We start from the raw sequence: 26,009 nt of genomic DNA on the forward strand, positions 1-26,009 counted from the left end.
GTCACCACAAATTCCCCAACCTTTTGGGGGACACATACGCAGAGGGCCTGGTTTTATGGATCTGTGCCCCCCAACCCACCTCTCTCCACTTCTGCCCTCGAGTACATTCGTAAAGGACTGCGCCCTTGTAGTTTACAATGGAACGTTGTAAAAACTCTGAAAATCCAAGCTGAATAAATCCTGCCTTGACCCTGCCACCCAACAAACCAGACTGCATCTGTGCCGCCCATTTTCTCTCCAGTCCCTGTCCACGGGGCAGGTGGGGTTGCTACAATTGTGCGCCTTGCGGGCGGACTTCCTTGATGGGCTGCGGAGGACATTGCTCGGCTGGAAATGGCCACCAGGTGGTGCCAGAGCACCAGGCGCCCGACCCCACCCTCCTGCGTCGGGACTACCTGGCCGTGAGCCGTGCTCCAAGTGCACGTCTGTGGAAGTTCACTTTCGGGTTTCTCCCCAGATGCCGTGTTGCTCACAGCCTCGTTTTATCACCTACTTGGAAAGAAACGGAGCAGTACTGAAAGTACAAAAGTACTGAAAGTACAAAAAGTAGAAAGTAAAAGTGCTATGCACTGACACCTTTCGCAGGTGACGGTAGTAACAGTCGTGTCTTTATGTACGTGTGTGCGCCCACACGTGTGCATACGTATTGGAAAGCATGTCCAGATGTCACTTTCTCAGTGAAGGCACTTCTCAGCCCTCGCCATTGAAGACTGCAACCCCCCCTTCCCCTCTGCCTGGCCGCCCCCGCCCTGCTTTACCTTTTTCCTCTCTTACCACAGCTGACTCTCCGTACACTTTTCCCCGCGTGCTGTATTGTCTGCCTCCTCCACCAGCAGGTACTGGGCGATTTCTGGCTTTTCCTTCACTGCTCTGTGCCCAGCACCTGGAACAGTACCTGACCCAGACTAGACTTTCAGGAAATCCTTGCTGAATGAAATAATAAGGGTGGCTGTGTCCTGAATTTGTGGCCATCTTTCTCTGTCCGTAACTATTTGTCTGTCGCATCCTTTTCAATCATCCTTTCCATCCCCATCAGTGGATGTGGTCCACCTACCTGTACTGAAACACACCAGTGAGGCTTTCCAGTGTTTTCTTCTCTTTTTTGCGGGTGGTGGTATGGTCAGTGACTTGCTGGAACACACTCTCTGGTCGGTTGCCCGTCTGATGATTTCCTTGCTTTGCTCAGACTCTGGGCTAAGTGCTTCCCAAATAGCATCTTGTGTGGTCCTCACACCCATGAGAAAGGTGCTGCTGGTAGCTTCTCTCTTTGCAGGTGGGAAGTTGGGGCTTAGAGAACAGGCTCCTGGCCTGGGCCACACGTCTGCTGAGAGCTGAGCCAGGCTCTTGGGGAATTCCTTCCATATTAAGGATCTTACTACATCCTCTCTCATGACATTTCAGACACACATTTCCCCAGTTTCTTTTTTGTTTGTTTGTTTTACATCTTTTATGTCTTTTTAAAAATGTTTATTTTGGAGAGGGAGAGAACAAGTAGGGAAGGGACAGAGAGAGAGGGAGAGGGAGGATCCCAAGCAGACTCTACACTGTTGGCTCAGAGCCTGACGTGGGGCTTGATCTCACTAACTATGAGATCATGGCCTGAGCTGAAATCAAGAGTTGGATGCTTAACTGACTGAGCCACCCAGGTGCCCCCATTATGTCTTTAAAAAAATTTTTTTTTAACATTTTTATTTTTGAGTCAGAGAGCAAGTGGAGAGGGGGCAGAGAGAGGGAGAGGCAGGATCCGAAGCAGGCTCCAGGCTCTGAGCTGTCAGCACAGAGCCCAATGTGGGGCTTGAACCCACGAGCAGTAAGATCATGACCTGAGCCACAGTCGGCTGCTTAACCTACTGAGCCACCCCGGTGCCCCAATGATGTCTTTTCTTATACAGAGTTCTAATTTTTTTTATTGTAGTTAAATCTGCTGATGGTTTCCTTTGTTTTTCTGGCTTTTGTATCACCCTAGAGAGAACTTCTTCACCCCAGGGTTATTAAAAAAAAATAATGGTTAGCGTTTCCTCTGGTATTTTTATGGGGATTTTATGTTTGGTTAAGTCTCTAATCTATCAAAATTTTATTCTTATATATGATATTGGGTAAGATTTTAAACAAATCCCCCCCCCCCCTTAAGAGAATAGTAAATTGTTTTGTCAACATCTATTAAGTGATCCATCCCTGCATGCTGTTTGCAATGCCATTGTGACCAGATGTTAATTCTCACATGTATTTGACCCTGTGCTCTGGGCTGCGTTCTGTCCTGCTCATTCATTCATCTCTCAGTGCTCTTTATCCTCGACCATGGCTTCCTGGCAGGACAGATCACTTCTCTTCACATGTCCTTTTTTTGAAAACTTCTTAGCTTTTAAAAATTATTCTTCCAGATGAAATTTCAAATCAATTTGTTGAATTCCAAAATGAATCCCCTTAGAATTTAGAATGACCTTGTATTTTATTTATAGATCAGTTGGGGAGAGTTGATGCTTTTGCAATATTGTCTCTTTATTCAGAGGAGTGAAATCTCTCTCCTTTAATTTGTCTTCTTTTTTGTTAGGAAAACTTCATAATTTGCTTCAAATGATTTCTGTACATTTCTTTTGAAGTTTATTTGTAGGTATCATTTGCTTGGTAGACTCCCAGGCCATTGCCTTTTCTCGCTGGCTGTTGAGACCAGAGAGACCGTTGATTTTGTGGCCAGATGTCTGACACTCATAGCTTCTCTTCTGTCCACTTCCATTCGCTGCAAATCTTCTAGGAATTCTTAACTTCTGGTTTGGTGATGTCATTCTTCCCTGTATTTCAACACTGCAACAGATTTCTTGTTCTTTTGTTTTTGTTTTTGTTTTTCATTTAATAAGATTTGGTGAGGGGAACGCAGATGTGTGGACCCAGTACATTGTCTTGGAACTAAGATCTGTTTCTGTGGTTTGTTGTGAACATGTGACTTTCTCTGTGCGCTCTGGTGCCCCGACCCCTGCCCCTGTCACCCACTGCTGTGTGCTCCGTGGGGGTGTGGGATGGTACTTGAAGACGGTCTAGGACCAGGGTATTCTTCCTCAACTTCTGGCTCCTACCTCATGGGGCACACCCTTTATTCCTAATGGGCTTTGTTGTGCCGCTGCCCAGATGTTTTTCACTCTCCTTCTCCAGCCAGACCTCGCCCACCCCGCCTCACTCTTAGCTGACTTCCTTCCTGTTTCAGTGGGAAATGCCAGGCTGTGCATGATGAGTCAGGGCTCAGTGGTGTCTGTCAGGAAGGCCCAAGAGTGTGGGTGTCCTGTTCTGTCAACCTGTTCCTCACCTTGATATTTCTAAAGTTCATCCTGATGACAAGGAAAAACAGCAAAGGGGAATTTGAATTAAATGACCCTCATGAACCAGCCAGTCTCTGGCACAGGGCTCTCCAGTCAAAGCTGGCTGAAGCAAGTGATGAGCTCTTTGCCCACTGGGGCTTCCCATGCTCCGTAAACTTGACCTGTACCTGGGGTCCAGGCCGGGCAGGTGTACTTAGGGGCGTGTGTGGGAGTCCCACAGGTCTCACAGCAGCAGTGGGGAAGAGAGGGGCCTTCAACAGGTGTGTGACTTTTTGGCTCTTAGGGATGGTCCGAATGGATGTGGCCCGGTCAATGAGCTGGACTGTTACCTGTCAAACCAGTAATTCCTCTGCCCTTGGCAGGGACTAAGAAGGAGAGAGGGACCCCCTGCTCCTCACAGTAAACTGTCTTCCAGCCTGCCCCATCGTCTGTCTACTGCAGATAATGTATGTTTGGCCCACATGTAACGGGTGTGAAATGCCTTAACCTCAGCATCCCAGAGCTGCAACTCTCAATTAATGGTTGGCACGGGAAATGACAAGCCCCTGATGTTAGGCCTGATCGTGGAGCTTGTGTGTGTGTTGGGGGTGGTGAGTGGGGTGGGATATGAGGGTGCAGAATTGCTTTTTAAATTTAACTTTTTAGGGGTGCCTGAGTGGCTCATTCAGTTGAGCATCTGATTCTTGATTTCGGCTCAGGTCATGATCTCACGGTGCGTGAGCTCGAGCCCGGCCTCGGGCTCTGCGCTGACAGTGAGGAGCCTGCTTGGGATGCTCTCTCTGCCCCTCCCCTGCTCATGCACACGTGCACACACTCGCTCTCTCTCAAACACATATTTAAAAAATAAATTCAGCTTTTTGTTTTGAAATCAGTTTAGACTTACAGACAAGTTGCAGAACAGTACACAGCATTTATGTGCATCCCTCACCCAGCTTATATGTGAACAGCTTACACGGGCTTAACACAGTTATCAGACTGACTTAGGTGATGAGTTAACATAGGTACCATGCTATGAACTAAGACTTGTGACCTTTTTCAGATGCCACCAGTTTCCTCCCTGATGTTTCCCCCCTAATGTTCTTTTTCCGTTCCTGTCTCAGTCCAGGATCCTCCCTGCATCTAGCTGTGAGGCTTCATTAGTGTCCTCTGGGCTGTGATAGCTCCCTTTCCAGAGGGTCACGTCAGGTCCTCGTGGGAGGAAACGTGTGGTCTGGTCCTTGTACTACTGCTGCAGGTACCTATAGGGTCAAAGTGTCTCGTCCTGAGAGACGTCACCAAACCCTCGTGTACTGGCGCCCCCCCGTGCCAACCAGGCTCTCCTGTCTCCCCAGGGCCACCCTCCTCCAGCTAAGGTCTGGGTGGCAGCCGCCCTTGTCCCTGTCTTCCGGGGGCAGGGGAAGCAGCCACCACAGTCCCACCCTTGCCATCTTCTCTGAGACGTGCTCTGTCAGGTGTGCCCTCTGTCTCTTGGATTTTTCATATTTTGCCCTCCACGGACTCCTTACTTTGAACCTGAGAATATGCTCAGGAGTCACTTTGAGTTCCCGGAAAACCCCAGTCTCCATCTCCTGCTTTCCCTGTTTCCTCCCCAGCAGGCTCCAGGAGACTCAGGCACTTCTTAAGTCCCTTTGCGAGCCGGGCTTTCCCTGACTGGGGCCCAGGGCCCTCCTGCCGTCAGACCCCAGGCTGTCCTCAGCTCTGTCCTGAATGGTTCTGTGTGATCTTAAATTTTTTTAAACATTTGTTTATTTTCGAGAGACAGAGACAGAGCATGAGCAGGGGAGGAGCAGAGAGAGAGGGAGACACAGAATCCGAGGCAGGCTCCGGGCTCTGAGCTGTCAGCACAGAGCCCGACGTGGGGCTCGAACTCACGGACTGTGAGATCATGACCTGAGCCGAAGTTGGACGCTCAACCGACTGAGCCACCCAGGCGCCCTGGATTAGTTTCCTTCTGAGAACCTTCCCTGGTTTTATGAGAAGTGCAGATTCTTTACTCACATTTCTTTTGGTGCCTCAACTTCAGCGCGATGTCTTGTGGTCTCATGCCAAGAGAGCCCTGCCCGCGTCTGCCCGTCCCCGGGGAGGGTGAGCGTGTGGTGAGGGGCGCCAGCACAGACGTAGCTGACGTTTACCAGCCGCTTCCAGCCTACACCGACCTGGCGACCCCTTCGACCATCTGCCATCTGCCAGGTCGGGGAGGGAAGGAAGGTGGAGCTGGGTCAGGTCAGGCAGCTTGCTCAGGGCTCAGAGTGAGTGAGAGGTGAGAATTCAAATCCTGATTTGTCCGTTCCCGAAGCCACAGAAGTACTTGGCTTCACCTGAAGCTGTGAGCCTGTGGGGGGTGAGGGTGTCGAACTCGGGGCTGCTCTAAGGCCTCCCCAAATCCATGTGTGCTCCCAGCTCTGTCAGGCTGAAGAATGAGTGCTGTAAATACATCTCACTGCACTCCAAGTGGATGTAGACATTGCTGTGATTCTTAGACCGCAGATTAATTTAAATGTGTTAGTGATTTATAACAGCTTTTTGTTACTAAGGGTTTTTCTTAGTCAACAGATGCCAAAAATAGAACTATTTCTTTTTGGTGTTAAAACGGATAGTTTCTTAAGTACATTTATGTGTATATTTGTACATTTACTTGTATCTCTGTGTGTGTGGATGTGTGCATAAATGCTGCCCTACCCTAAAAGGGAACTGTGTGACCTTGGGCACAGGGACTAGGGTTTGTGGGGGACAGGGACTTGCCTTCTTTATTTTATGCCCTTTTATTCAGTTTTTATAATTTCAGCATGCACGTGTATTACTTTTACATAAGAAATTCAGGAAGTCCTCCTGTTTGAAAAGGTTAGGCGCCCCTGGGCCAGACTATGGTTTCTGAGGACAAGGATGGGCCGTGTCCTGTTCTGCCTCCCTGGCTGTGGTGCTTGGGCTGTGGGGACACTCATTCCGCACCTACCACCTGAATTAGTGGATCGCCGCCTGTTTGCGGGGGGCCCTCCCTTAGCTCAGTGAACACAGGTGCTTCCCTTCCCCGGGAAGATGCCCTCGTGCTCCTTTTCTCTGGTGTGCTATTTCACGGGTTTGTCCCTTTCTGTGAGGTCTGCAGACCCTCCACCCCTAAATCCAGCCCGCTTTCCCACACCCTGCCGCTTTCTCTCCTCCACGGGGGCACAGCCGTGGTGGCGCCTCCCCGGCCCACTCTGTCTCCCTCAGCGAGAAGGTGGGATGTCGGAGGCTGAACATCTGGCGGGTGGTTTGGAAGGGCCGGGGGTGGGGGTTGGGGGACGGTGAACGCCGCAGTGAGTGATGGCATTCAAGTCTGACATGTGCTTACGTGGCCGTGGCCGGGCCTCCCTTTGAAAGCCGCCAGACGCTCCTGCTTGCCAGGAAAAGAGGTCTGGCCGGTTTGGAGAGGGTCAGGAAGAGGTGGAGATAACCACCCTGCCAGCCCGCACAAGGGGGACTTTCTTAGGGGGACTTTCTTGAGCTGCCGGCCCGTGGTCCGGCACCACAGTGATGGTTACCTTGGGGGAAGCCCTCTGGCAATAGGAAATGTGCATGCTGTGGCCGTGTGTGTGTGTGTGTGTGTGTGTGTGTGTGTGTGTGTATACACATGTACGTACATACGCTTACTGCTCCTGAAGTGATGGAGGGGTTGTGGGCAGAACCCTCTTTGCTTCCTTCCTGTTCGTCTTGTCACAGCTTCTGTTCAGGACGGAGGAAGGTGGAGAGCAGCACCGTCCTCTGAAGCGGAGCTCCGGGTCCGTTTCCATGCTTGTCTGCAACATTTGGAAGAGATCACTCTCTTGTAATTGAACATTCCTGGATATGTGTATTTTCTTTGAAACAGCCTCCATACGCTTAGGAAAAAGTGGTTATTCTGCCTTCTCAACAGTGGTCTGCACCAGACTGTCTCGTGTTATTTTCTTGGTTTCCTGAACCTGAAACATTGAAGGAGAATTCTGAAAGTTTGGAAGGAAACCAACATGGCATATGGGATTTTCCTTCCCTCTCCGGGAGCCCACACACAAGAGCAGATTCTGTCATACAGAAACAAGAGATGAGGGATTGTTCTGTGGTTCTGATACAATTGCCACGTTCTTGCGAAGTTACGTCATGAGAATTGCTTTTTCTTCTGCGGTGTTTTGGTTTCCAAGGAGGCATTAGCAGCGTGTGTGTGTGTGTGTGTGTGTGTGTGTGTGTGTGTGTGTGTGGTGAGAGAGTTGGAGGATGGAAAGATGGGGTTTTGGTGTGATTCGGATTAAAAAGCCAGGCTCAAAAAGCTGGAGCTCTCCCCATCCTGCCAGCCTGCCCCTGACCAGCAGGGGCCACAGTCAGTACAGGCAGGTGAAAGTGCACCCCCGAGTTAGTTTCATTAATCTCTTGGTACCTCCATTTCCTCACCTGTGAAAAAAAGTTTGTTAATGCACGGAAATCCTTAGAGCCTGAAACAAAGTGACAGATAGTGGTGTGGGAGTCCCTTGAGGCCAAGGGCTGGTCTGATTCCTCTGCACAGAGCAGGGTTTGGGCAGTTTCACCAAGTTTGCTGAACTGATGAGGGAGTGACCAGGGCACAAGACACTGTGGCTGTGGCTGTAGCATCAGGGCCATCCGGGAAGACAAACTCTGTGGGGGTCCCTGCCTAGCTTATTGGCTGCTGTGTGTTAGGCTGCACACGGGCTGGGGTCAGGTGAGGAGGGGGACCTGCCCCCTTGTGCTCCTGGCACACCAGCACCTCAGGGTGCTTTCACGCCCCAACCTGCCTCACTTGCTGCGGGCATCCTCCTTGCCCTCGGCCACCCTTTCCTTGAAGCGCTCCCACTGGTCCTTCGAGACCCAGCTCAAGGGTGCTTGTCAGTGATGTCTTCTTTGACCCCCAGGGTGAACCTGTGATCTGTTACAGCATGTGTCCCCGTGAGCAGCTACTTTGGGGAGTTCTCCCCACTACGCTGCGGGGCCCTGGAGAGCAGAACTGGTCCTCCAGCGGGCTGGGCGGGTGACGAGTGAATGAATGAACAGCTGAGCAGCGTGTGTAGCTGTTACCCACTCGTGGCAGCCCCAAGCTTAGAGGTCATCCTTGGTTCCTCTCTTTTCTTCTCCCCTCCCGTGTGGTCCATCAGCAAGTCTTGTATCTTTCCCTCTGGAACCTACCCCGCCGTGTCCATCCCCAACCCCTGTGGCTAGCAGTCTATGCCGTCATCCTCTCCTACCCCAGCTGGCTCCGAGGCTCCGGCTGTGTCTCTTTTCATTCAGTTCTATGCCGAGTAGCCAAAGTGATCTCACAAACAGTAAGATCAGATCCTGTCACTCCCCTGCTCACAGTCCTCTAGTACACCAGAGGGTTCCCACTGCACTCCGGATGAAACCCACACTCCCGCCGTGGCATCAAGGCCCTTCATGCTCTGGCCCCAGCCTGTCTGTCCATTGCCTTCTGCCCACCCTGGTCCATCTGCCTCCATCACAAGCCTGCTAAGCTCATGTGCACCTCAGGGCCTTTGCACTTGCTGTGTCCTCTGCAAAGAACACATGCTGGTTTTTATGGGCTGACTGCTTCCTGAGGTTTCAGTCAAATTTCACATCCTCAGAGCGTCTTTCCTTGACCACCTGGCAAATACTGTCCTCCACCATCTTTTAGTTTTGGGAGACATTTCTCAGTATCTGAAATTATCTTCTTTGTTTCCATGTGTGTATTTTCTTTCTTTTTAAATTTTTTTTTGATGTGTATTTATTTTTGAGAGAGAGAGACAGAGCATGAGTGGGGGAAGGGCAGAGAGAGAGGGAGACACAGAATCTGAAGCAGGCTCCGGGCTCTGAGCTGTCAGCACAGAGCCTGACACGGGGCTCAAACTCAAGAACCATGAGATCATGACCCGAGGAGAAGTCGGAAGCTTAACCGACTGAGCCACCCAGGCGCCCCGACCCATGTGTGTATTTTCTGACTTCTACACTGGAATATACGTTCTCTGGGAGCAGGGCCTGCTGGCTTTGTGTCCCTTAGTGCCTGGAACAGGGGTTCTGAACCAGGCATCTGTGAATTTGGATGGGAAAAATATGACATCTTTATTTTCACCAACTTCTCACTGAAGTTTAGCATTTCTCTCAGTTACTAATACAGACAATGAGTCACAGTAATAGTAGTACTTGGGACTTTGTCACCAATAAAAATCACAGGTATTTTCATATCACGTAATAATTATTGACCTCTTAGAATATCTATACTCATAACTACTTTTAAATTATGGTAGTTATTCCACCTCCCAATGTATCTTGTTATATCATGCAATAATAAAGAAATATATATATTCCCTTACATGGAGAAATATGTTATTGTATTATAAATTATTTTAAAATAGCTATATTTTACCCAGGAAAACAATTATATTAAAATATAGCTATTTTAAAATAATTTATAATACAATAACATATTTCTCCATGTGGAAGTTGGTTTCCTGCGTGATTTTATGCGTTTAAAAATACTTCCGTGAGAAGGGACCCAGAGCCTTCACTAGGCTGCCAGAAGGGTCCAGGGCATAAACACGGTTCGAAGCCGTGGCTGGAACAATACCTATGTGAAGTAGAAGCTCGACGAATGAATGGTGCTTCTCTTTCCCCATTCAGATGAGACCCTCGTGTTTTCATGGTCGGGTTTCTGGTGGCGTGGCATGGACTTGGTGTTTCGGAAGTAGCCCCGATCAAGGTCTTTTGGAAAGCCCCTCTCACTACCTGACACTGCGGAGCCGGGGTTGGGAGCCAGGCCCACTGCTGTCCTTTTCTTTCAGACACAGCCTCTGCCTTCAGCCTTTTCGTGCATCTGCTGCCTTCACACTCCGGCCGACTGTTCCTGCAGCCAGGCAGATGCCACCCCCCTACAAGTGAGGGCAGAGTGTCTCAGTTTGGTTGACCAGCAGAGACTGGCATCTTAGCGTCCCGAGTTCCCAGGAGAATCAGGTGGCCACTCTGGTGCAGTCAGTCTGGCCTGGGAGGCACAGTCGCCGTCCTCAGGGTCCCTCCCAAGGGGTGGAGAAGCGGTTCTGCAGGAGGGGCCTAGGCCAGGCTGACTCCCTTGATGGGAGTCTGGTCCCCGATGAGGAGTTGGGGCCTGGCCAGGTCTCAGGGACTGAAAGTGGATGGGTGGGGGTGTCCCCGGGCCCTGGAAAGATGTTCTGTTCTGCTTGGTTCTGTTATTTCTTAGTATGTGAAATATCACTCGTCTGAGACATGCTGCCCACGAGTTAGGCTATTTTTGTCCATGGCGAGACTTGCAGGAGTCAGATCTGAAACAAGCGCTCTGTCTTTCTTTCCAGCCCAGGCTGCCCGTGGGGAGCGCGGGGCTGACACGCTGTGGCTGCCGTGCTTTGTGTCCAGGTGGGCCCGAGGGGCGTGCGGTTGGCAGCTCAGGCCTCCGGGAGGAGGAGCTGCGCCCAGACACCTGGACTCAGCCTCCGCTGTCGGGTGGCCTGGCGTCCACAGCCGGGAGCCCCTTGCCCGCAGTGGAGGCCTGTGGTTTCACAGAGCGTGATGCCGTGCTTTCTTTAAGCTAATATTTTATTTGTTTATTTTAGGAAGAAAGAATAGGCATAAATGAACAGAACTGTGGGATTAGATTAACACTCACAGTAACCAGTAACTGGGATTGAGTGCTTGGTCTGTGGCTAGCCCGGGCCGAGTGTTTCACATGCATTTTCTCACAGGGTCCTCATGGGCTCTTGGAGGAGGCCCAGGCGCTGGTGTCGACGGACCAGGGTTTGAACACCCCAGTCCCACTGCTCAACTAGCAGTTGCATCACCTCTTGGTGCCTCAGTTTCCCAGAAGAGTCTCCCCTGCATGGGGTTGTCGTGAAGACAGAATGAACTAAAAATGTAGCACTTAGCCCAGCTTCGCGCAGCTGCCGCTCCCTGCGTGTGCTGCTGTCAGTGTTGGACGGGGCACCTGAGTGCGCCCCCCCCCCCCAGCGATGATGGAGAAACGGGCAGAGGTGGCAGCGTCCTTCGGATGGGATGTAGGGGGTGGGCGAATGAACTGTCATGGAAGAGGGTGTGAGAACGAAACGTGGCCTCTGTGTTGAAGGGCTATGTGACTTGAGGGTTTCTGGTGTCGGGTGAGTGGGGAGAGCCGAGGCCTCTGCTTTGGGCTCCATGTTGGGCCCCCCCGGGGCAGACCCGCAGAGTACCAGGCATACTGTGAAAGGACCGAAGCTCACATCAGCCCGGAACTGATGCAGGTTGGATCCACAGCGTCATCACACAGCATCAGGCTGGCTGTCTCCCGTGCCCTCTTCCCCTCGTGACTCTGTCAGGCTTGGGTTGAGTCACTTCAGTCTGGCCCGAGCTGATCTGAACAGAGGCCATCCAACAGGCTGGTTGCTTCTGGCATAGAGAGCCTGGCTGGGTTGGCCCCGACTCCCAGTCCGCATGAGCTGGTTTGTCTGGTCTGAGACAGCCCTGCAGCTTGAGCCAGTCTCATGCTGCCTCTTTGAGCTCTTGAGCCTTACTCTCAGCCTCAGTTTCTGGATTCCCCACTTTGAAGTCTCTAGGTTCTCATGGGGTGTCTGTGGGAAGGTCTCATCTGTCTGCCTGACTCCTGGGAGGCCTTCCCTTTGCTCCAGACGCGGGTTCCCCTTCTCCCAGTCCTGTCTCTTCTGCACTGGAAATTCCTCAACGTCTTTTTGCTTATTAATAACCCTTCTCTCGGGGCACCTGTGTGTCTTAGTCAGTTAAGTGTCTGAATCTTGACCTTGTCTCCGGTTTGTGAATTCAAACCCCACGTCGGGCTCTGCCCTGTAAGCTTGAAATTCTCGTTCTCCCTCTCTCTTTTCCCCACCCTTGCTTGTGTACACACGCTGTCTCTCTCACTCTCTCAAAATAAATAAATAAACTTAAGAAAATAACTCTTTTCTTGTCAGGGGCTAACGTGGTTTGTTTTTGCTCTTTTCATATTTCTTTGATTATTTCAAAGGGATGTGGAAGGGAGCAGTTAAACATGTGAGTTCAGGGTGCCATCGTGAAACAGCGCTGGTGGCTGCTGCTTTCATTGTAGTGTGATTTACATACCGTAAAATTCACCCACTCCAAGTGTGTGATTCTGTGATTTTGAGCGAATTTACGGAGCTGCGTAACAGTCGTGATGATCCTGTTTTAGAACATTTCCGTCACCTCAGAAAGATCCCTGTGCCCGTCTGCAGTCAGTCCTGCCTCCGCCCCAGCCCACCGCTGATGTGCTCCTGTCTCTCTGAGTTTGCCTTGTTTTGGCATTTCATAAAAATGGCATCCTACAGTACAGTCTTTTGGGTCTGACCTCTTTGACTTAGCATAATGTTTCTGAGGTTTATTCATGTTACAGTTTGCATCAGTATTTCGTTTCTTTGTTACTGAGTAGTAGTCCACGGTAGGGAAATATCTCATTGTTTATCCACTCACCACTGGAGGAGCAAGGAGCGTTTAGATTGTTTCCAACTTTTGGCTCTGATGAATAATTCACGTACATGTCTTTGTGCGGACATATGCTTTCATTTTTTTTTAAAAGGTAGCTACCTAGGAGTAGAATTGCTGGTCATTTGATAAGCGTCTGTTCAACTTTTTAAGAAACTACCAAGCTGTTTTCCAAAGGAGTTGTACCTTTTACCTCCTACCAGCAACGTTTAAGGGCTCCATTTCTCCGCGTCCTTGCCAGCGCTTGGTTTTGTCTTTTTCATTATAGCCGTCCTGGTGGGTATGAAGCGCTGTCTCATTGTGGTTTTGCTTTGCCTTTCCCCGTGGCATTCCCCTCCTTTGACATCTGTATGCCTTCTTTTGCTAAAGGTCTCTTGGCATCTCTCGCGCAGCTGCCTTCCAAACCTGCCCCAGCCACGGCTCGGGGTCCTGGGTGACCGCAAGCACGGCTCCTCTGAGGACAGAGGGATTGACAAATGACGGTTCTCAGCCCGTCCCCTTTCCCTGCTGGTGAAAGAGGAGTTTGGCCTCTGCTGCTCAGTTTTTCCTCTGAGGAAAAACTTTGCCGACCTGTGCTTTCCCCCCCTTCTCTTTTGGTATAAAAATTATCAAGCATTCAGAAAAGTTGAGAGACTAGTGCAATGAACGCCTGTCCATAGATGTCAGGTGTTAGCATTTTGCCATAGTTGCTTTATCTCTACTTCAGTGTATTTTGCAGACTGATCGGAAACTAAATTGCAAACTCACTTTAGCCCTGAATTCTGCCACAGCGCATCGCCCGGACAGACTCTGCCCTACTTAATCTCCCCACTGATACTGTCACGCCCCAGAAAATTAATGGTAATTCGATATCATCTAAAATATCCGTATTCAGCTGTCCCTGGCTGACCCTCAAATGTCATTTATAGCTCAGACTGGTTCTTCTCAGCGTTTGGGGGAGGAAAGGCGGGAAGGCGGACGGCTCACAGGCTGTTGCTCAGGAGGAGATGGCCGGCGAGGAAGATGGCGGAGAGGTTGTGAGGGAGCGGCCATCGTGGCTTCGGAGATGGGGGCGGACGGAGCCCGCAGCACCCTGACCTTGTCGGGCGTGCGACTCTGTTCTGTGCCGAAGCGCTGCTCTGTGATGAGCCCTGGGGCTGAGGCTCCAGCAGGTCACAGGCAGGGTCGAGATCTTTTCCTCCCATCTCCAGATGATCTTCCCCAGTGAGCTTCAGGCGAGACCTTGCTCTCCAGGGTGGGTTTTCTCATGGGCACCGCAGATTCGGCCTATATCCCAGATTAAATTCATCATCTTCTTCACAGATCTGCTGCACCACCTCTGTTCCTGCCCTCGATGGGGGACACGCCGTCCTTCTGGCACCTCAAGCCAGACACCGTTCACCCTCAGCTCATGTACCCCGATCACCCTTCCCCATCAGTTTCTGTTGATTTTCTGTCTCTGTTGTCTCCCAGTCTGTCTCCTCTCTGACTCCACTGCAACAGCCTCGCTTAGCTCAGGGGACCTTCATCTCTGGCCTGAATAAATGCAGTTGGCTGCCGGCTGGTACCTTACCTTCTCCTTTCCTTCCCTTCTTGCACCCTCCCTACTCTCCTGGTCACTTTCCTGCTAAAGAGCACGTGGTGGCTGCAGCTCCGTGTCGTTGAGTGATGTGATAAATGCCCTACTAGAGGCATGTACGCATTGGCACGAGAGCATCTGGTTCTGGTTCCAGTGGTCCAGGCTCGGTAACCGGAGGAAACGACATTTGAGCACGGTCTTGAATGATGATGGATGGTGGGGCTGCGTGACTAGAGGCCCCAAAGCATGAGTTACTTAACCTCTCTGTGCCTCAAACTCCTCACACCTAATGTGGGAGCGATAGCACCTACCTGAGGCGGTTGTGAGGGTTAGTTCATGTACACAAAGTGCGCGGCACGGGGTGAGCGGTATGCGAATATTAGCTGTGATCGCATTATTATTGATGAAACGGTCTTGTGCACAGGGAAGCACGGTGGGAGCAGTTTGTACTCTTTCCCTGCTTTCTTTTAAAACAAAGGTCACAAACTCTAGTGCCTGAGAGGGCCAGGCACGCACCCAAATGGTTGCACAGCCCAGGTGCTGTCTGGAAGGCACTTGATCCAGTGCGGGGGCAGCTGTCGCTCAGCTCAGCTGATGCTCATCAAGTAGCAACGTGGGCCCAGTACTGCCAGGTATTTTCATTTTCAAGAAAGGCTGGAAATCCATAATTCCATGTGAAGCTTTCTAATTAAATGTTGTTGATGAATTTTAAAAATACTAAAACCTGTACAAGCCCAAGAAACTATGTCTGTGGGTCATACTTAGCCTGTAGGCTGCTGGCTTATAAGCTTTGTTTATGAAGGTCTCCCCCAGGGTCTAGCACAGCTCCCCCTCCAGGGTGGGATGAAGTTGGGTTTGAAGCTGGTTTTTATGAGCCCCTTTTTCCTTGTAGGACTTCTCCAGACAGGTTATGTCACCGACGGAGGCTGCCCTGAAGCTCCCTGTGGCCCGGAGACTATGTACAAGAGGAATGGTCTGATGGCTAGTGTGTTGGTCACCTCCGCCACTCCACAGGTACAGGGGCTGTGAGAACTGGGGCATTTGGGGGGGCAGGGGGAATCCTTTCAGCTGACCTAGTCCCCAGCTAAGTCGTGGACAGCAGGGCAGCAAGGCTCTGTGAATACCACCATTTTTAGCGCTCCCGTGGCCTCTGGCCACACCAGGCGTGAGATGTGGGAGGCGGTCAGCCCTGAGGATCAGTGTGTTTTCTGTGGTTGTTCTCTTCAAAGATAAACTATCACCTGCCCGGTCCGGTCATAGCAAGTGCCACATTCCATTTTGGTGGCAAGATGGGATCAGATCTTTCCCAAGAAAAGCTGCTGCTGATTATAAATAAGTCACACATTCCAGAATGAAGTCAGACAGAAGTGCTTCCAACTGGCCCAGTGTTCTTATTTGCCTTACTCAGTAGGAAATGGTTGCAAGGACTGGTGGTCTGAGAGTGGCCTGGGCGGGGGCTCCTGTCCTGGGGGTTTGGGAGCTTGTTTTCCAAGTATGTGACGGGACAGAGGCGTGCTAGGAGGAGTGGGTGTCAGGCCCAGGGATGCCACCTTGCCGCACGTGTAACGCGTGGCTCCTGTGACAAGCTGGCAAGGGAACACTCAGTGTGGTGAGCTTGTAAGTCCCTCACGGTTGAGCTGGGCTTTTGAAACGATCCTGTGTGATCAGCTAGAACTTCACAGGAACCAATTCATAGCTTAGAAACCTTTAAAAAAGTCTTTATTTTGATCTCTGCCTCTGAAAACACACTTGGGAGTACCTTTTAAAATTCCCTGATGGTGCCGGTATAGATTTGAATAAAGTCCCTGCATTGTCATCAGCACCAGCACTGATGTATTTGGAGCAGCACTGGGTTAAGTAAGGCCCCCTGTGTGAGTGTGTGTGTCTGGGGCAGATGTAACGGGGTGTTACAGGGAAGTTACAACACCTGAGGTCCCAGGAGTGGACTGTGTTCGGTAACTGGAGGAATCAGACTTCTGGTTGCATTTACAGTTTACATTCCATCTCGAGTGGAGCTTCTTTCTTTTCTGATCTCTGTGTGTATGTGCATATATATACACCTACATATACCCATGTACGTATATACTATGTGTAGGTACGTCCATATGTATATGTGCACGTGTGTGTATATGTGTATCTGGAACATGGCAAGTACTCCACAGTTACTGAGTGAAAGAACACATGTACTCAATTGGTTTTGGTGACTGAATGACCCCACACACATACACTCCATAATTCAGTGTGTATTACACACCAGGCCCTTGCCTTGCATGTTCCACAGGCATTATCACACTAATCCTCACACTCACCTTCACCCCCAGTTTATAGATGGGGAAACCAAGGCAGGAGGGGAGGACTACACTGGCTCAAATCACACAGCTGGTCAGCAGTGGGTGGGGATTCAGAGCCAGGCTTCCGTGACTCAAGCCAGTGCTCTTAACCACAATGACACTACACTGAGGAAAATCACTTAGCCTGCTTTCTGGAAGGTGGTTGAGGAAGTACAGAGTGATTTACCGGTAATCACCTGCTCAGGCAGGGTCTGTGCCTAAGACTGAGGGGCGGGACAGACTGCCAATTCCAGAGGCACTTGGGATTAGTGTTTGTTACTTTTCAGAAGTTAAGCACAGATTCTCCTCAGAGGAGAATGTCCCATCAATTCGTGGAACTTTTTGTTTTAATTAAATTTTTATTTTAATCTTTGTTCATATTTTTGAGAGAGAGAGAGAGAGAGAGACAGAGAGAGAGAGAGACAGAGAGAGAGAGAGACAGAGTGCGAACAGGGGAGGAACAGAGAGAAAGGGAGACACAGAATCCGAAGCAGGCTGCAGGCTCTGAGCTGTCAGCACAGAGCCCGACAGGGGGCTTGAACCCACGACTGTGAGATCAGGACCCGAGCTGAAGTCAGACGCTTAACCGACTGAGCCACCCAGGCGCCCCATTCATGGCACTTTTAAAGTAGCCATGTCCACCCCACCCACGCCCCTTGAATCGGCGTCTCCGGGGGAGGGGGATTCTGCCAGCTGCTTTGTAAGCTTCATTTTATATAACCCGTCCCACAGTCCTGGGGAGTAGGTCCAGCAGCTCTGTTTTACAGAGACGGGGAGGTCAGGCAGTGGCTAGTGCGGGGCTGGCATCCCAACCAGGCCTGACGTGAGAGCTCTTAACCCTACGATGTGTTACTTCAGGTCACCTCAGGCTTCTGGGTACTGTAACCTCGTTTGTAGAACGTCCAGATGACACAGGCCTGTTGGAACCTACAGGTTGGAGTTTCTGCGCTTCCTTTTAACCTCACATTTTCAGTTGTTGACTGGTGGTTTCCCTCACTGGCCTAAAAACACTCCAGTTTCCAGTAAGATTGCAAGGTTTTTCCAGATATAGCCATTTTGGAAAGAGTGAAATAAAGAAGAATTAATAAAAGCATGTTCTCTAAATCCCGGTCCAAGGTATTGAGGTTAATGGAAACCACAAAGTCCCTCTTCATGGGTTGAGACGAATAAAACCATTTACGAATGGGCACAGTTTTTGGGTGGTAAGCTTGATTGGTTCCCCAAAGTAGAATTTGATGAAATTAAATAAAATCTAAGAGAAGGTATGTTCAACATTCTGGGATCCCCGCAGTGTTGGGTTTCATGAAACTGGCCACATTTGGGGAGTTTTAACTTGCTCTTTTATGGGAGATGCTTTCGCTACATGCAGGGCCCAGGGTGTTCTTAACGAGGGGCTCTACCAAATAGAACTTTCGGGCATGTCTCCAAAGCCAGTTGGTTACGTCTCACCTCATCAGCTAACAGGCTTTGAATTCCAAGTGTCCCTTACATGAAATAAGCCTTGAGGGCCAGTTTAATACTTTGTGTAAGAATTTCCTGCAGTGACTTCAAGAAAAAAACAAAGGTGAAACCAGGTGATGTTTGAAAGACGTCATAGAACAGACGATTGCCTCAGGCCTCCTGAGGTGTGAAGGCCCGCTTCTCTCTGAAGGAAGAGTGGGCTGAATCTTTTTACCCCACCAGCTACACAGCGGGCTGGAGGCAGTCTGGGGTAGTGATTGAGGGGATGCGTCTGGCATCACATAGATGCAAAACTAGGTTCATCTCCTGGTTCTTCAGTTTCCTAGCTGCGATACCTTGGGGAAGAGGCATGGCCTCTGCTTCCTAATCTGCAAAATGGGAATAAAAATAGTGTGTGCTCAAAGAGTTCTCAAGAGAATTAAACAAGAGTATTTGTATGGAACAGGGCAAAGCAGCGAGCAGTAGCAGCTTTTGTCCCTGCATGGTTCTGTCACTGTCGTGTCCTCGGTTCTGGGTGTGGGGGCCAGTGATTCTGGGGTCAGCCCGACTGCTCAGGTGGTACCCTCTCTCTCTGTCCTCCACAGGGCAGCAGCAGCTCAGACTCTCTGGAGGGCCAGGGCTGCGACTATGCCAGCAAGAGCTACGATGCCGTTGTCTTCGATGTCTTGAAAGTGAGTCCCGAGGAGTTTGCTGTAAGTAATACGACAGCTGTGGGTGTGTGGGCACCAAAACAGTGTGATGGGGGGGGGGGGGCACCAAAACAGTGAAAAGTTTCTCCGGTTGGAAACAAGCCATATGCCCCATAATAGGGACCATGGGATAGAATATTCTTTTTGAAATGCCAAGCAGCATTAAAAAGGATGCCATCAATCTAGAAATTAACCACCTTAGAAGTCATGCGCAGTATATATGGAAAGTAAGTGAAAGGAGCAAGTTATGGCACAATTAATAGAGAACGGTGCCGTTTTTAAAAAGCATGTACAGCACACACACGATTTATATTTGTGTAGGAAGAGGTCTAGATCTGATGTTTACATAGTCCTAAATATCTGGATATAAATAGCCAAACGTTATTTACTGTAGTTTCTGGTTGTAGGGTTCTGGTTAATTGGAATTTAGTTTTTCTTCTTTTTCTTTATTTGTAAATTGTACATTTTTACAGTGACTGTTTTCTACAATGGTAGAAAATAATATTTTGTAATAATAAAATTTTTAAAAATTGTTTCTTCTCCAACAAGTGTGTTTGTGCTGCTCTGAGGGGCAGAGTTGACTCCTTGTTTCGCCAGGACTTGGTTTCTTCCTTTTGTACTTTGAGGGTGAACAGTATATTGTCCCTGGGGTGACCTTGGGCCTCATTGCAGGTACTGTCCCAGGGCAACCCTGGAAGTGTCTACTGCCACGCCCACTCCTCCCTGTCCCCCTTGCCGGACCAGGCTTTGTGCCCTCCAGGGTGCTGTGGGAGCGCACTGGGCCGCATCTCATCATTCTGCCATTGTCGGCCTCCGGGTTTATTTTGTGCCTTGCTGAGCCTGGCACGTGCGTCACCTCCTTCACTGTAGCCAAGGGATCATATAAAAACCTGTGTAAAACTCTAGCAGCTGCCTTGTAGGAGAATGAGACCCTGTGTTCCTCCGGAGGCCTCCAGTGCCCCCTGGGGTCTGGCCAAGCCTCCTCTCCTGCCCCCATCTCTGCTCCCCAGCTAGACCTCTGCTCCTTCTTTCTAACCCAGACTCACCTGGCATCTCCCTGCTGCAGGGCCCTGCATGTCCTTTCTTTCCCTCCTACTGGCTCTTCTCTACCTGTCTCTGTCTCTGTCCTTGGACTAAAGTGGCCTCTCTCCATCACTCTCTTTTCCCTTACCCTGCTCCAGCTTCTTCAATTTCTCGTTACTACCCAACATTTCACACCATAGAATAACAGTTGTGCTCTGTCTCCTCCGCCAGAATAGAAACTCTTTAAGGACAGGAACTTACTGTGACTTGTTCATTGCTCTTTCCAAGGTGCCCAGAAGAGTGCCTAGCTCATAGTAGGTAGTCAGTGAATACATGTTGACTGAAAGAATTCAGTCTTCAGAGTAACCCAATGAAACAGAATTTAATTAGCTCCTGATTTTCTTTCTTTTTTTCTTTTTTTTAATGTTTTAAAAAATTTTATTTTATTTTATTTTTTTAGTTTTGAGACAGAGAGAGACAGAGCATGAGCAGGGGAGGGCCAGAGAGAGAGGGAGACACAGAATTTGAAGCAGGCTCCAGGCTCTGAGCTGTCAGCACAGAGCCCGACACGGGGCTCAAACTCACAGACTGTGAGATCATGACCTGAGCTGAAGTAGAATGCTTAACCGACTGAGCCACCCAGGCGCCCCATTTTTCTTTCTTTTTTTTTTAATGTTTATTTATTTATTTAGAGAGAGAGAGGGAGGGAGAGAGAAAGCATGAGCAGGGGGAGGGGCAGAGAGAATGGAGACAGAATCCCAAGCAGGCTTCGTGATGTCAGCATGGAGCCTGATGTGGGGCTCGATTCCATGAACCGTGAAATCATGACCTGTTAGCTCCTGATTTCCTAATGAAGAAATGAAGGATCTAAGGGATGATTTTTTTTTTTTTTTTTTTGCCTGGATCACATAGCCAGGTGTGGGCAGAGCCAGGTCTAAAACCTTCATCTGCTGACTATTCAGCTAATGCTGGACCGTAATAATAAGGGCAACTCCTATTTTTGAACACCTACCATGTCTAGGTTGTAACACTAAGTGTTTTACGTGCATTATCTAATTGACTTCTCACATCAGCCTTATACATTAGGTGTATTTATTATTCCCAGTATACTGATGAGGAAGTCAGTTCTTAAAGAGAAAAGTCACCTCTTCACACAGATGGTAAGTGTCACTGTCTGTCTGGGATTTAAAACTAGGACTGGCATTCTTGACCAGCACTATCCAACAGAAATATAATCTGAACCACATGTGCAATTTTATTTAATTTATTTATATATATGTTTAAAACACTTTAATTCCAGTATAGTTAGCATACAGTGTTATATTAGTTTCAGGTGTACGATATAGTGATCCAACAGTTCAGTGTATTACTCAGTACTCCTCATGATAAGTGTCCTTCCCCTATTTCACCCATCCCCCCATCCCCGCCCCCCGGCAAACCGTCTGTTTGTTCTCTATAGTTGAGTCTGTTTTTGCTTTGTCTTTTTTTCCCCTTTATTCGTTTGTTTTGTTTCTTCAATTCCACATATGAATGAAATCTCTGACTGACTTACTTTGTTTAGCATTATACTCTTCAGATCCATCCATATTGTTTCAAATGGCAAGATTTTATTCTTTTTTATGGCTGAATAGTATTCTTTTGTGTATTTATACCACGTGTTCTCTATCCATTCATCTGTTGATGGGCAGTTGGGCTGTTTCTTTAATTTTGGCTATTGTAAATAATGCTTCAATAAACACAGGGGTGCACATATCCTTTGAAATTAGTTTTCTCATATTCTTTTTTTTTAATGTTTATTTTTTGAGAGCGAGAGAGTGGGGGGAGGAGCAGAGAGAGAGAGAGAGAGAGAGAGAGAGAGAAGATCCGAAGCAGGCTGTTCACTGACAGCTCGATGCAGGGCTCAAACTCATAAACTGAGAGCATGACCTGAGCTGAAGTCAGACGCTTAACCAACTGAGCCGCCCAGGTGCCCCAGTGTTTTCATATTCTTTGGGTAAATACTCAGTTGTGTGGTTACTGGATCATAGGGTAGTTCTATTTTTAATTTTTTGAGGAACCTCTGTACTGTTTTCTACAGTGGCTGCAACAGTTTGCATTCCCACCAACAGAGCACAAGGAGTCCTTTTTCTCCGTATCCTTGCCAACATTTGTCGTTTTCTCATGTTTTTGATTTTAGCCATTCTGACTGGTATGAGGTGATACCTCATTGTGGTTTTGATTTGCATTTTCCTGATGATGAGTGATGTTGAACATCTCTTCATATGTCTGTTGGCCATCTGGATGTCTTCTTTGGAGAAGTGCCTGTTCATGTTTCCTGCCCATTTCTTAATTGGATTATTTGGGTTTTTGGTGTTGAGTTGTGTAAGTTCTTTATATGTTTTGGATACTAAACCTTTATTGGCTATATCATTTGCAAATATCTTTCCCCCATTCGATATGTTGTCTTTTAGTTTTATTGATTGTTTTCTTTGCTGTGCAGAAGCATTTTATTTTGTTGGAGTCCCAAAAGTTTATTCTTGCTTTTGTTTTCCTTGCCTCACAAGACATGCCTAGAAAAATGTTGTTATGGCTGATGTCAGATAAATTATTGCCTGTGCTCTCTTCTAGGGTTTTTATGGTTTCAGTTCTCACATTCAGGACTTTAATCCATTTTGAGTTTATTTTTATGTATGTATGGTGTAAGAAAGTTGTCCAGTTTCATTCTTTTGCATATGGCTGTCCAGTTTTCCCAACATTATTTGTTGAAGGGACCCTAATTTTTTTTTTAATGTTTATTTATTTTTGAGGGAGAGTGAGGCAGGGCTCAAAATCACAAACCATGAGATCATGACCGAAGCCGAAGTGGTATGCTTAACAGACTGAGCCACCTAGGCTCCATGACTGCCTTTTTCCTACTGCATGTTCTTGCCTCTTTTGTCAAAGATTAATTGAGCATATAATTATGGGTTTATTTCTGTGCTTTCTATTGTGTTCTATTGATCTGTGTATCTGTTTTTGTACCAGTACCACACGGTTTTGATCATTACAGCTTTGTAGTATAACTTGAAATCTGGAATTGTGATACCTCCACCTTTGTTTTCCTGTTTTAAGATTGCCTTGGCTATTTGGGAGTTTTTTTGTGGTTTCATAGAAATTTTAGGATTGTTTGTTCTAGTTCTATAAAAAATGCTGTTGGTATTTTGATAGGGATTGCATTAAATCTTTAGATTGCTCTGGGTAGTATGGACGTTTTAACAATACTTGTTCGGGGCGCCTGGGTGGCTCAGTCGGTTGGGCAGCCGACTTCGGCTCAGGTCATGATCTCGCGGTCCGTGAGTTCGAGCCCCACGTCGGGCTCTGTGCTGACAGCTCAGAGCCTGGAGCCTGTTTCGGATTCTGTGTCTCCCTCTCTCTGACCCTCCCCCATTCATGCTCTGTCTCTCTCTATCTCAAAAATAAATAAACGTTAAAAAAAAATTAAAAAAAAAACAAAAAAACAATACTTGTTCTTCCAATTCATGGGCTAGTGTTGTCTTTAATTTCTTTCATTGGTGTTTTATAGTTTTCAGTGTACAGGTCTTCTACCTCCTTGGTTAAGTTTGTTCATGGGTATTTTATCATTTTTTGGTGCAGTTGTAAATGGGATTGTTTCTTAATTTCTCTTTTTGCTGATTTATTATTTGTGTATAGAAATGCAATGGATTTTTGTACATTGATTTTGTATCCTGCAACCTTACTGAATTCATTTCTCAATTTTAGTAGTTTCTTGGTGGAGATTTTAGGGTTTTCTATATCACATATGCAATTTTATTTTTTATTTTTTTTTAATGTTTTATTTATTTATTTATTTATTTTTTGTTGTTGTTTTTCAATATATGAAATTTATTGTCAAATTGGTTTCCATACAACACCCAGTGCTCATCCCAAAAGGTGCCCTCCTCAATACCCATCACCCACCCTCCCCTCCCTCCCACCCCCCATCAACCCTCAGTTTGTTCTCAGTTTTTAAGAGTCTCTTATGCTTTGGCTCTCTCCCACTCTAACCTCTTTTTCTTTTTCTTTTTTTTTTTTTTCCTTCCCGTCCTCCATGGGTTTCTGTTAAGTTTCTCAGGATCCACATAAGAGTGAAAACATCACATATGCAATTTTAAATTTGCTTGTAGCCACATTAAAGAAAGGAGTTGAAATTATTTTTTTTATTTTTAATGTTTATTATTATTTTTAAAGTTTATTTATTTATTTTGAGAGAGAACATGAACAGGGGAGGGGCAGAGAGAGAGGGAGAGAGAGAGAATCCCAAGCAGGCTCTGCACTGCCAGTGCAGAGCCTACACGGGGCTTGAACCTACAAACCGTGAGATCATGACCTGGGCTGAAATCAAGAGTCAAACACTTAACTGACTGAGCCACCTCGGTGCCCCTGAGATTACTTTAAAAATATATTTTACTTTACCTGGTATATCTAAAATAGTATCATTTCAACATGTAAGCAACATGAAATTATCGAGAGAAGTGAAATTAGATTACCATCAATGTTTTTGACCCAAACACTTTTTGCCAAAAGAAAGCAAAATAATGTAATCAAGTAAGTCAAGGAAAAAAAATGTGAGCCAAAGATTTTATATCCAGTAACACTGACTTTCAGGTATTAAGGGCACAGACTATTATGAACATGCAAGAAGATTATTCTTCAGAGAATGTTATTCCTGTGAACGCTTTCTGAGGAATTTACCAGAGAACAAGCTTCAGGCCATGAAAATGATTAGAGAAACATCACTATAAAGACTGATGGAGAGCAGTGAACACTCAGTTACTGTAGAGTTAAGACCGAATGACTAAGGGAAGGAGAAGGTATGGTGTGTAATGGCCGTGTTGTCCATGTAATAGATGCAGTGTTGACTCTTACAGTGTAAACTGTAAAAAATGTGGGAGGATGGAGAGAACATATACAAAACTTTCATAACTTTTCTCAGTAATTACACTGATGGTGGTAGCATTAATATTGTTATTCTAAGACTGTTGTGTGAATAAAGTAGGATAAAGGAAATGAATAGTTATGGGATAATGCAATCCTGTATACCCTGTGTCCTTGAGACCAGGATTTTCAATATGGAAGAAAGGAGATAAGAGATGTAATACAGAAGAAGGTAAGTAAGTTAGGGGGAGAAAAGTATCCTGAATTTGAATTGGAAATATCAGTATGAATTCCAGACTGTGGTCGTGAAATACCATTTACCGCTGAAAGAGACCAGGGCTTCCCAGAGAATTGCTTGATTCTAGGTCTAGGACAGGAAATGTTCAAGATGAGCCTGTACATCTTTCCAATACCAGTGAGGAAGCTATCGAGGACCAAGAGGGTCATGTCAAAAGGACTCAGGAGCCACCTAGAGGAAGAAGCTGCCATTGTCCAGTGATGGGATCCTTTGAGCTTCAAAAGAATAATATTTGGAATTGATTGAAACCCATCAAACAATGGGTCATCACTGGATGACAATAGGGAACAAATTTATTACCTTAAAACCTAAGAAATAGAAAGAAAGAATCCAGTATTTGTCTTACCTTTCACTTTTGAACTTTTGAACTGTACTGGGTAACCAAATAGTGGGTAAGGATAATTTCAGTTAATAAGTGGAAAAGGAATGATAGAATTGGAATACAGTATCATCATTTTATAACCCGAGTGAGTTAATAGATCTAAGCATTGAGCATCAATAGCTACTGACACAAAAGGAGAGACATTATGTGCTTCCTGATGAAACAGCACAGCACCACCTCCATTCCTGCCAAAGGGATCAAACCTGTGTCTGCTCAAGTCTCCGGGTGCAGCTGACAATTTGCAGGAAATGCCAAGGACAGAGGAACATGTTGACCTGAACTCTGAGTGTGGGGAACTGTGTAGATCAGATGGCCTGGCTTCTCCAGCAGATACATTGTGAGGAAAACAAGGGATGGAGAGAATACTTGTAGATTAAAAGAAACTTGCAAATACACATCAACCTTTTATTTATATTATTTTTATTATTATTTTTTTTTTATGTCATCTCTACCCTCAGCGTGGGGCTTGAACTCACAACCCCGAGATCAAGAGTCGCATGCTCTACCAACTGAGCCAGCCAGGTGCCGCACGTTAAACTTTCAAGAGTGGGCAAGGAGTGCCTGGGTGGCTCAGTCAGTTAAGCATCCAACTTCGCCTCAGGTCATGATCTCACGGTTTGTGAGTTCGAGCCCCACAT

At 47.5% G+C, this 26,009-nt stretch overlaps 1 protein-coding gene across 7 annotated transcripts in view; it reads left to right on the forward strand.

Moving 5' to 3' along the window:
* The window catches only part of RALGPS1 (Ral GEF with PH domain and SH3 binding motif 1), a 276,710-nt gene that overhangs the window by 31,521 nt on the left and 219,180 nt on the right, over positions 1 to 26,009 (forward strand). For 6 of the 7 annotated variants that reach the window (XM_047069752.1, XM_047069704.1, XM_047069713.1 and 3 more), the window contains exons 3-4: positions 15,188 to 15,309; positions 18,671 to 18,778. In XM_047069752.1, coding sequence (XP_046925708.1) covers positions 15,253 to 15,309; positions 18,671 to 18,778 — 165 coding nt within the window. In that variant the 5' untranslated portion in view covers positions 15,188 to 15,252. The remainder of the gene's footprint in view (positions 1 to 15,187; positions 15,310 to 18,670; positions 18,779 to 26,009) is intronic. The other variant, XM_047069722.1, reaches the window with a different exon arrangement.

This window comes from Lynx rufus, unplaced genomic scaffold, assembly GCF_022079265.1.
Source record: "Lynx rufus isolate CCGP_SWC_20201006 ecotype Redwood Valley unplaced genomic scaffold, mLynRuf1.p SCAF_10, whole genome shotgun sequence".
NCBI classification, from domain to species: domain Eukaryota; kingdom Metazoa; phylum Chordata; class Mammalia; order Carnivora; family Felidae; genus Lynx; species Lynx rufus.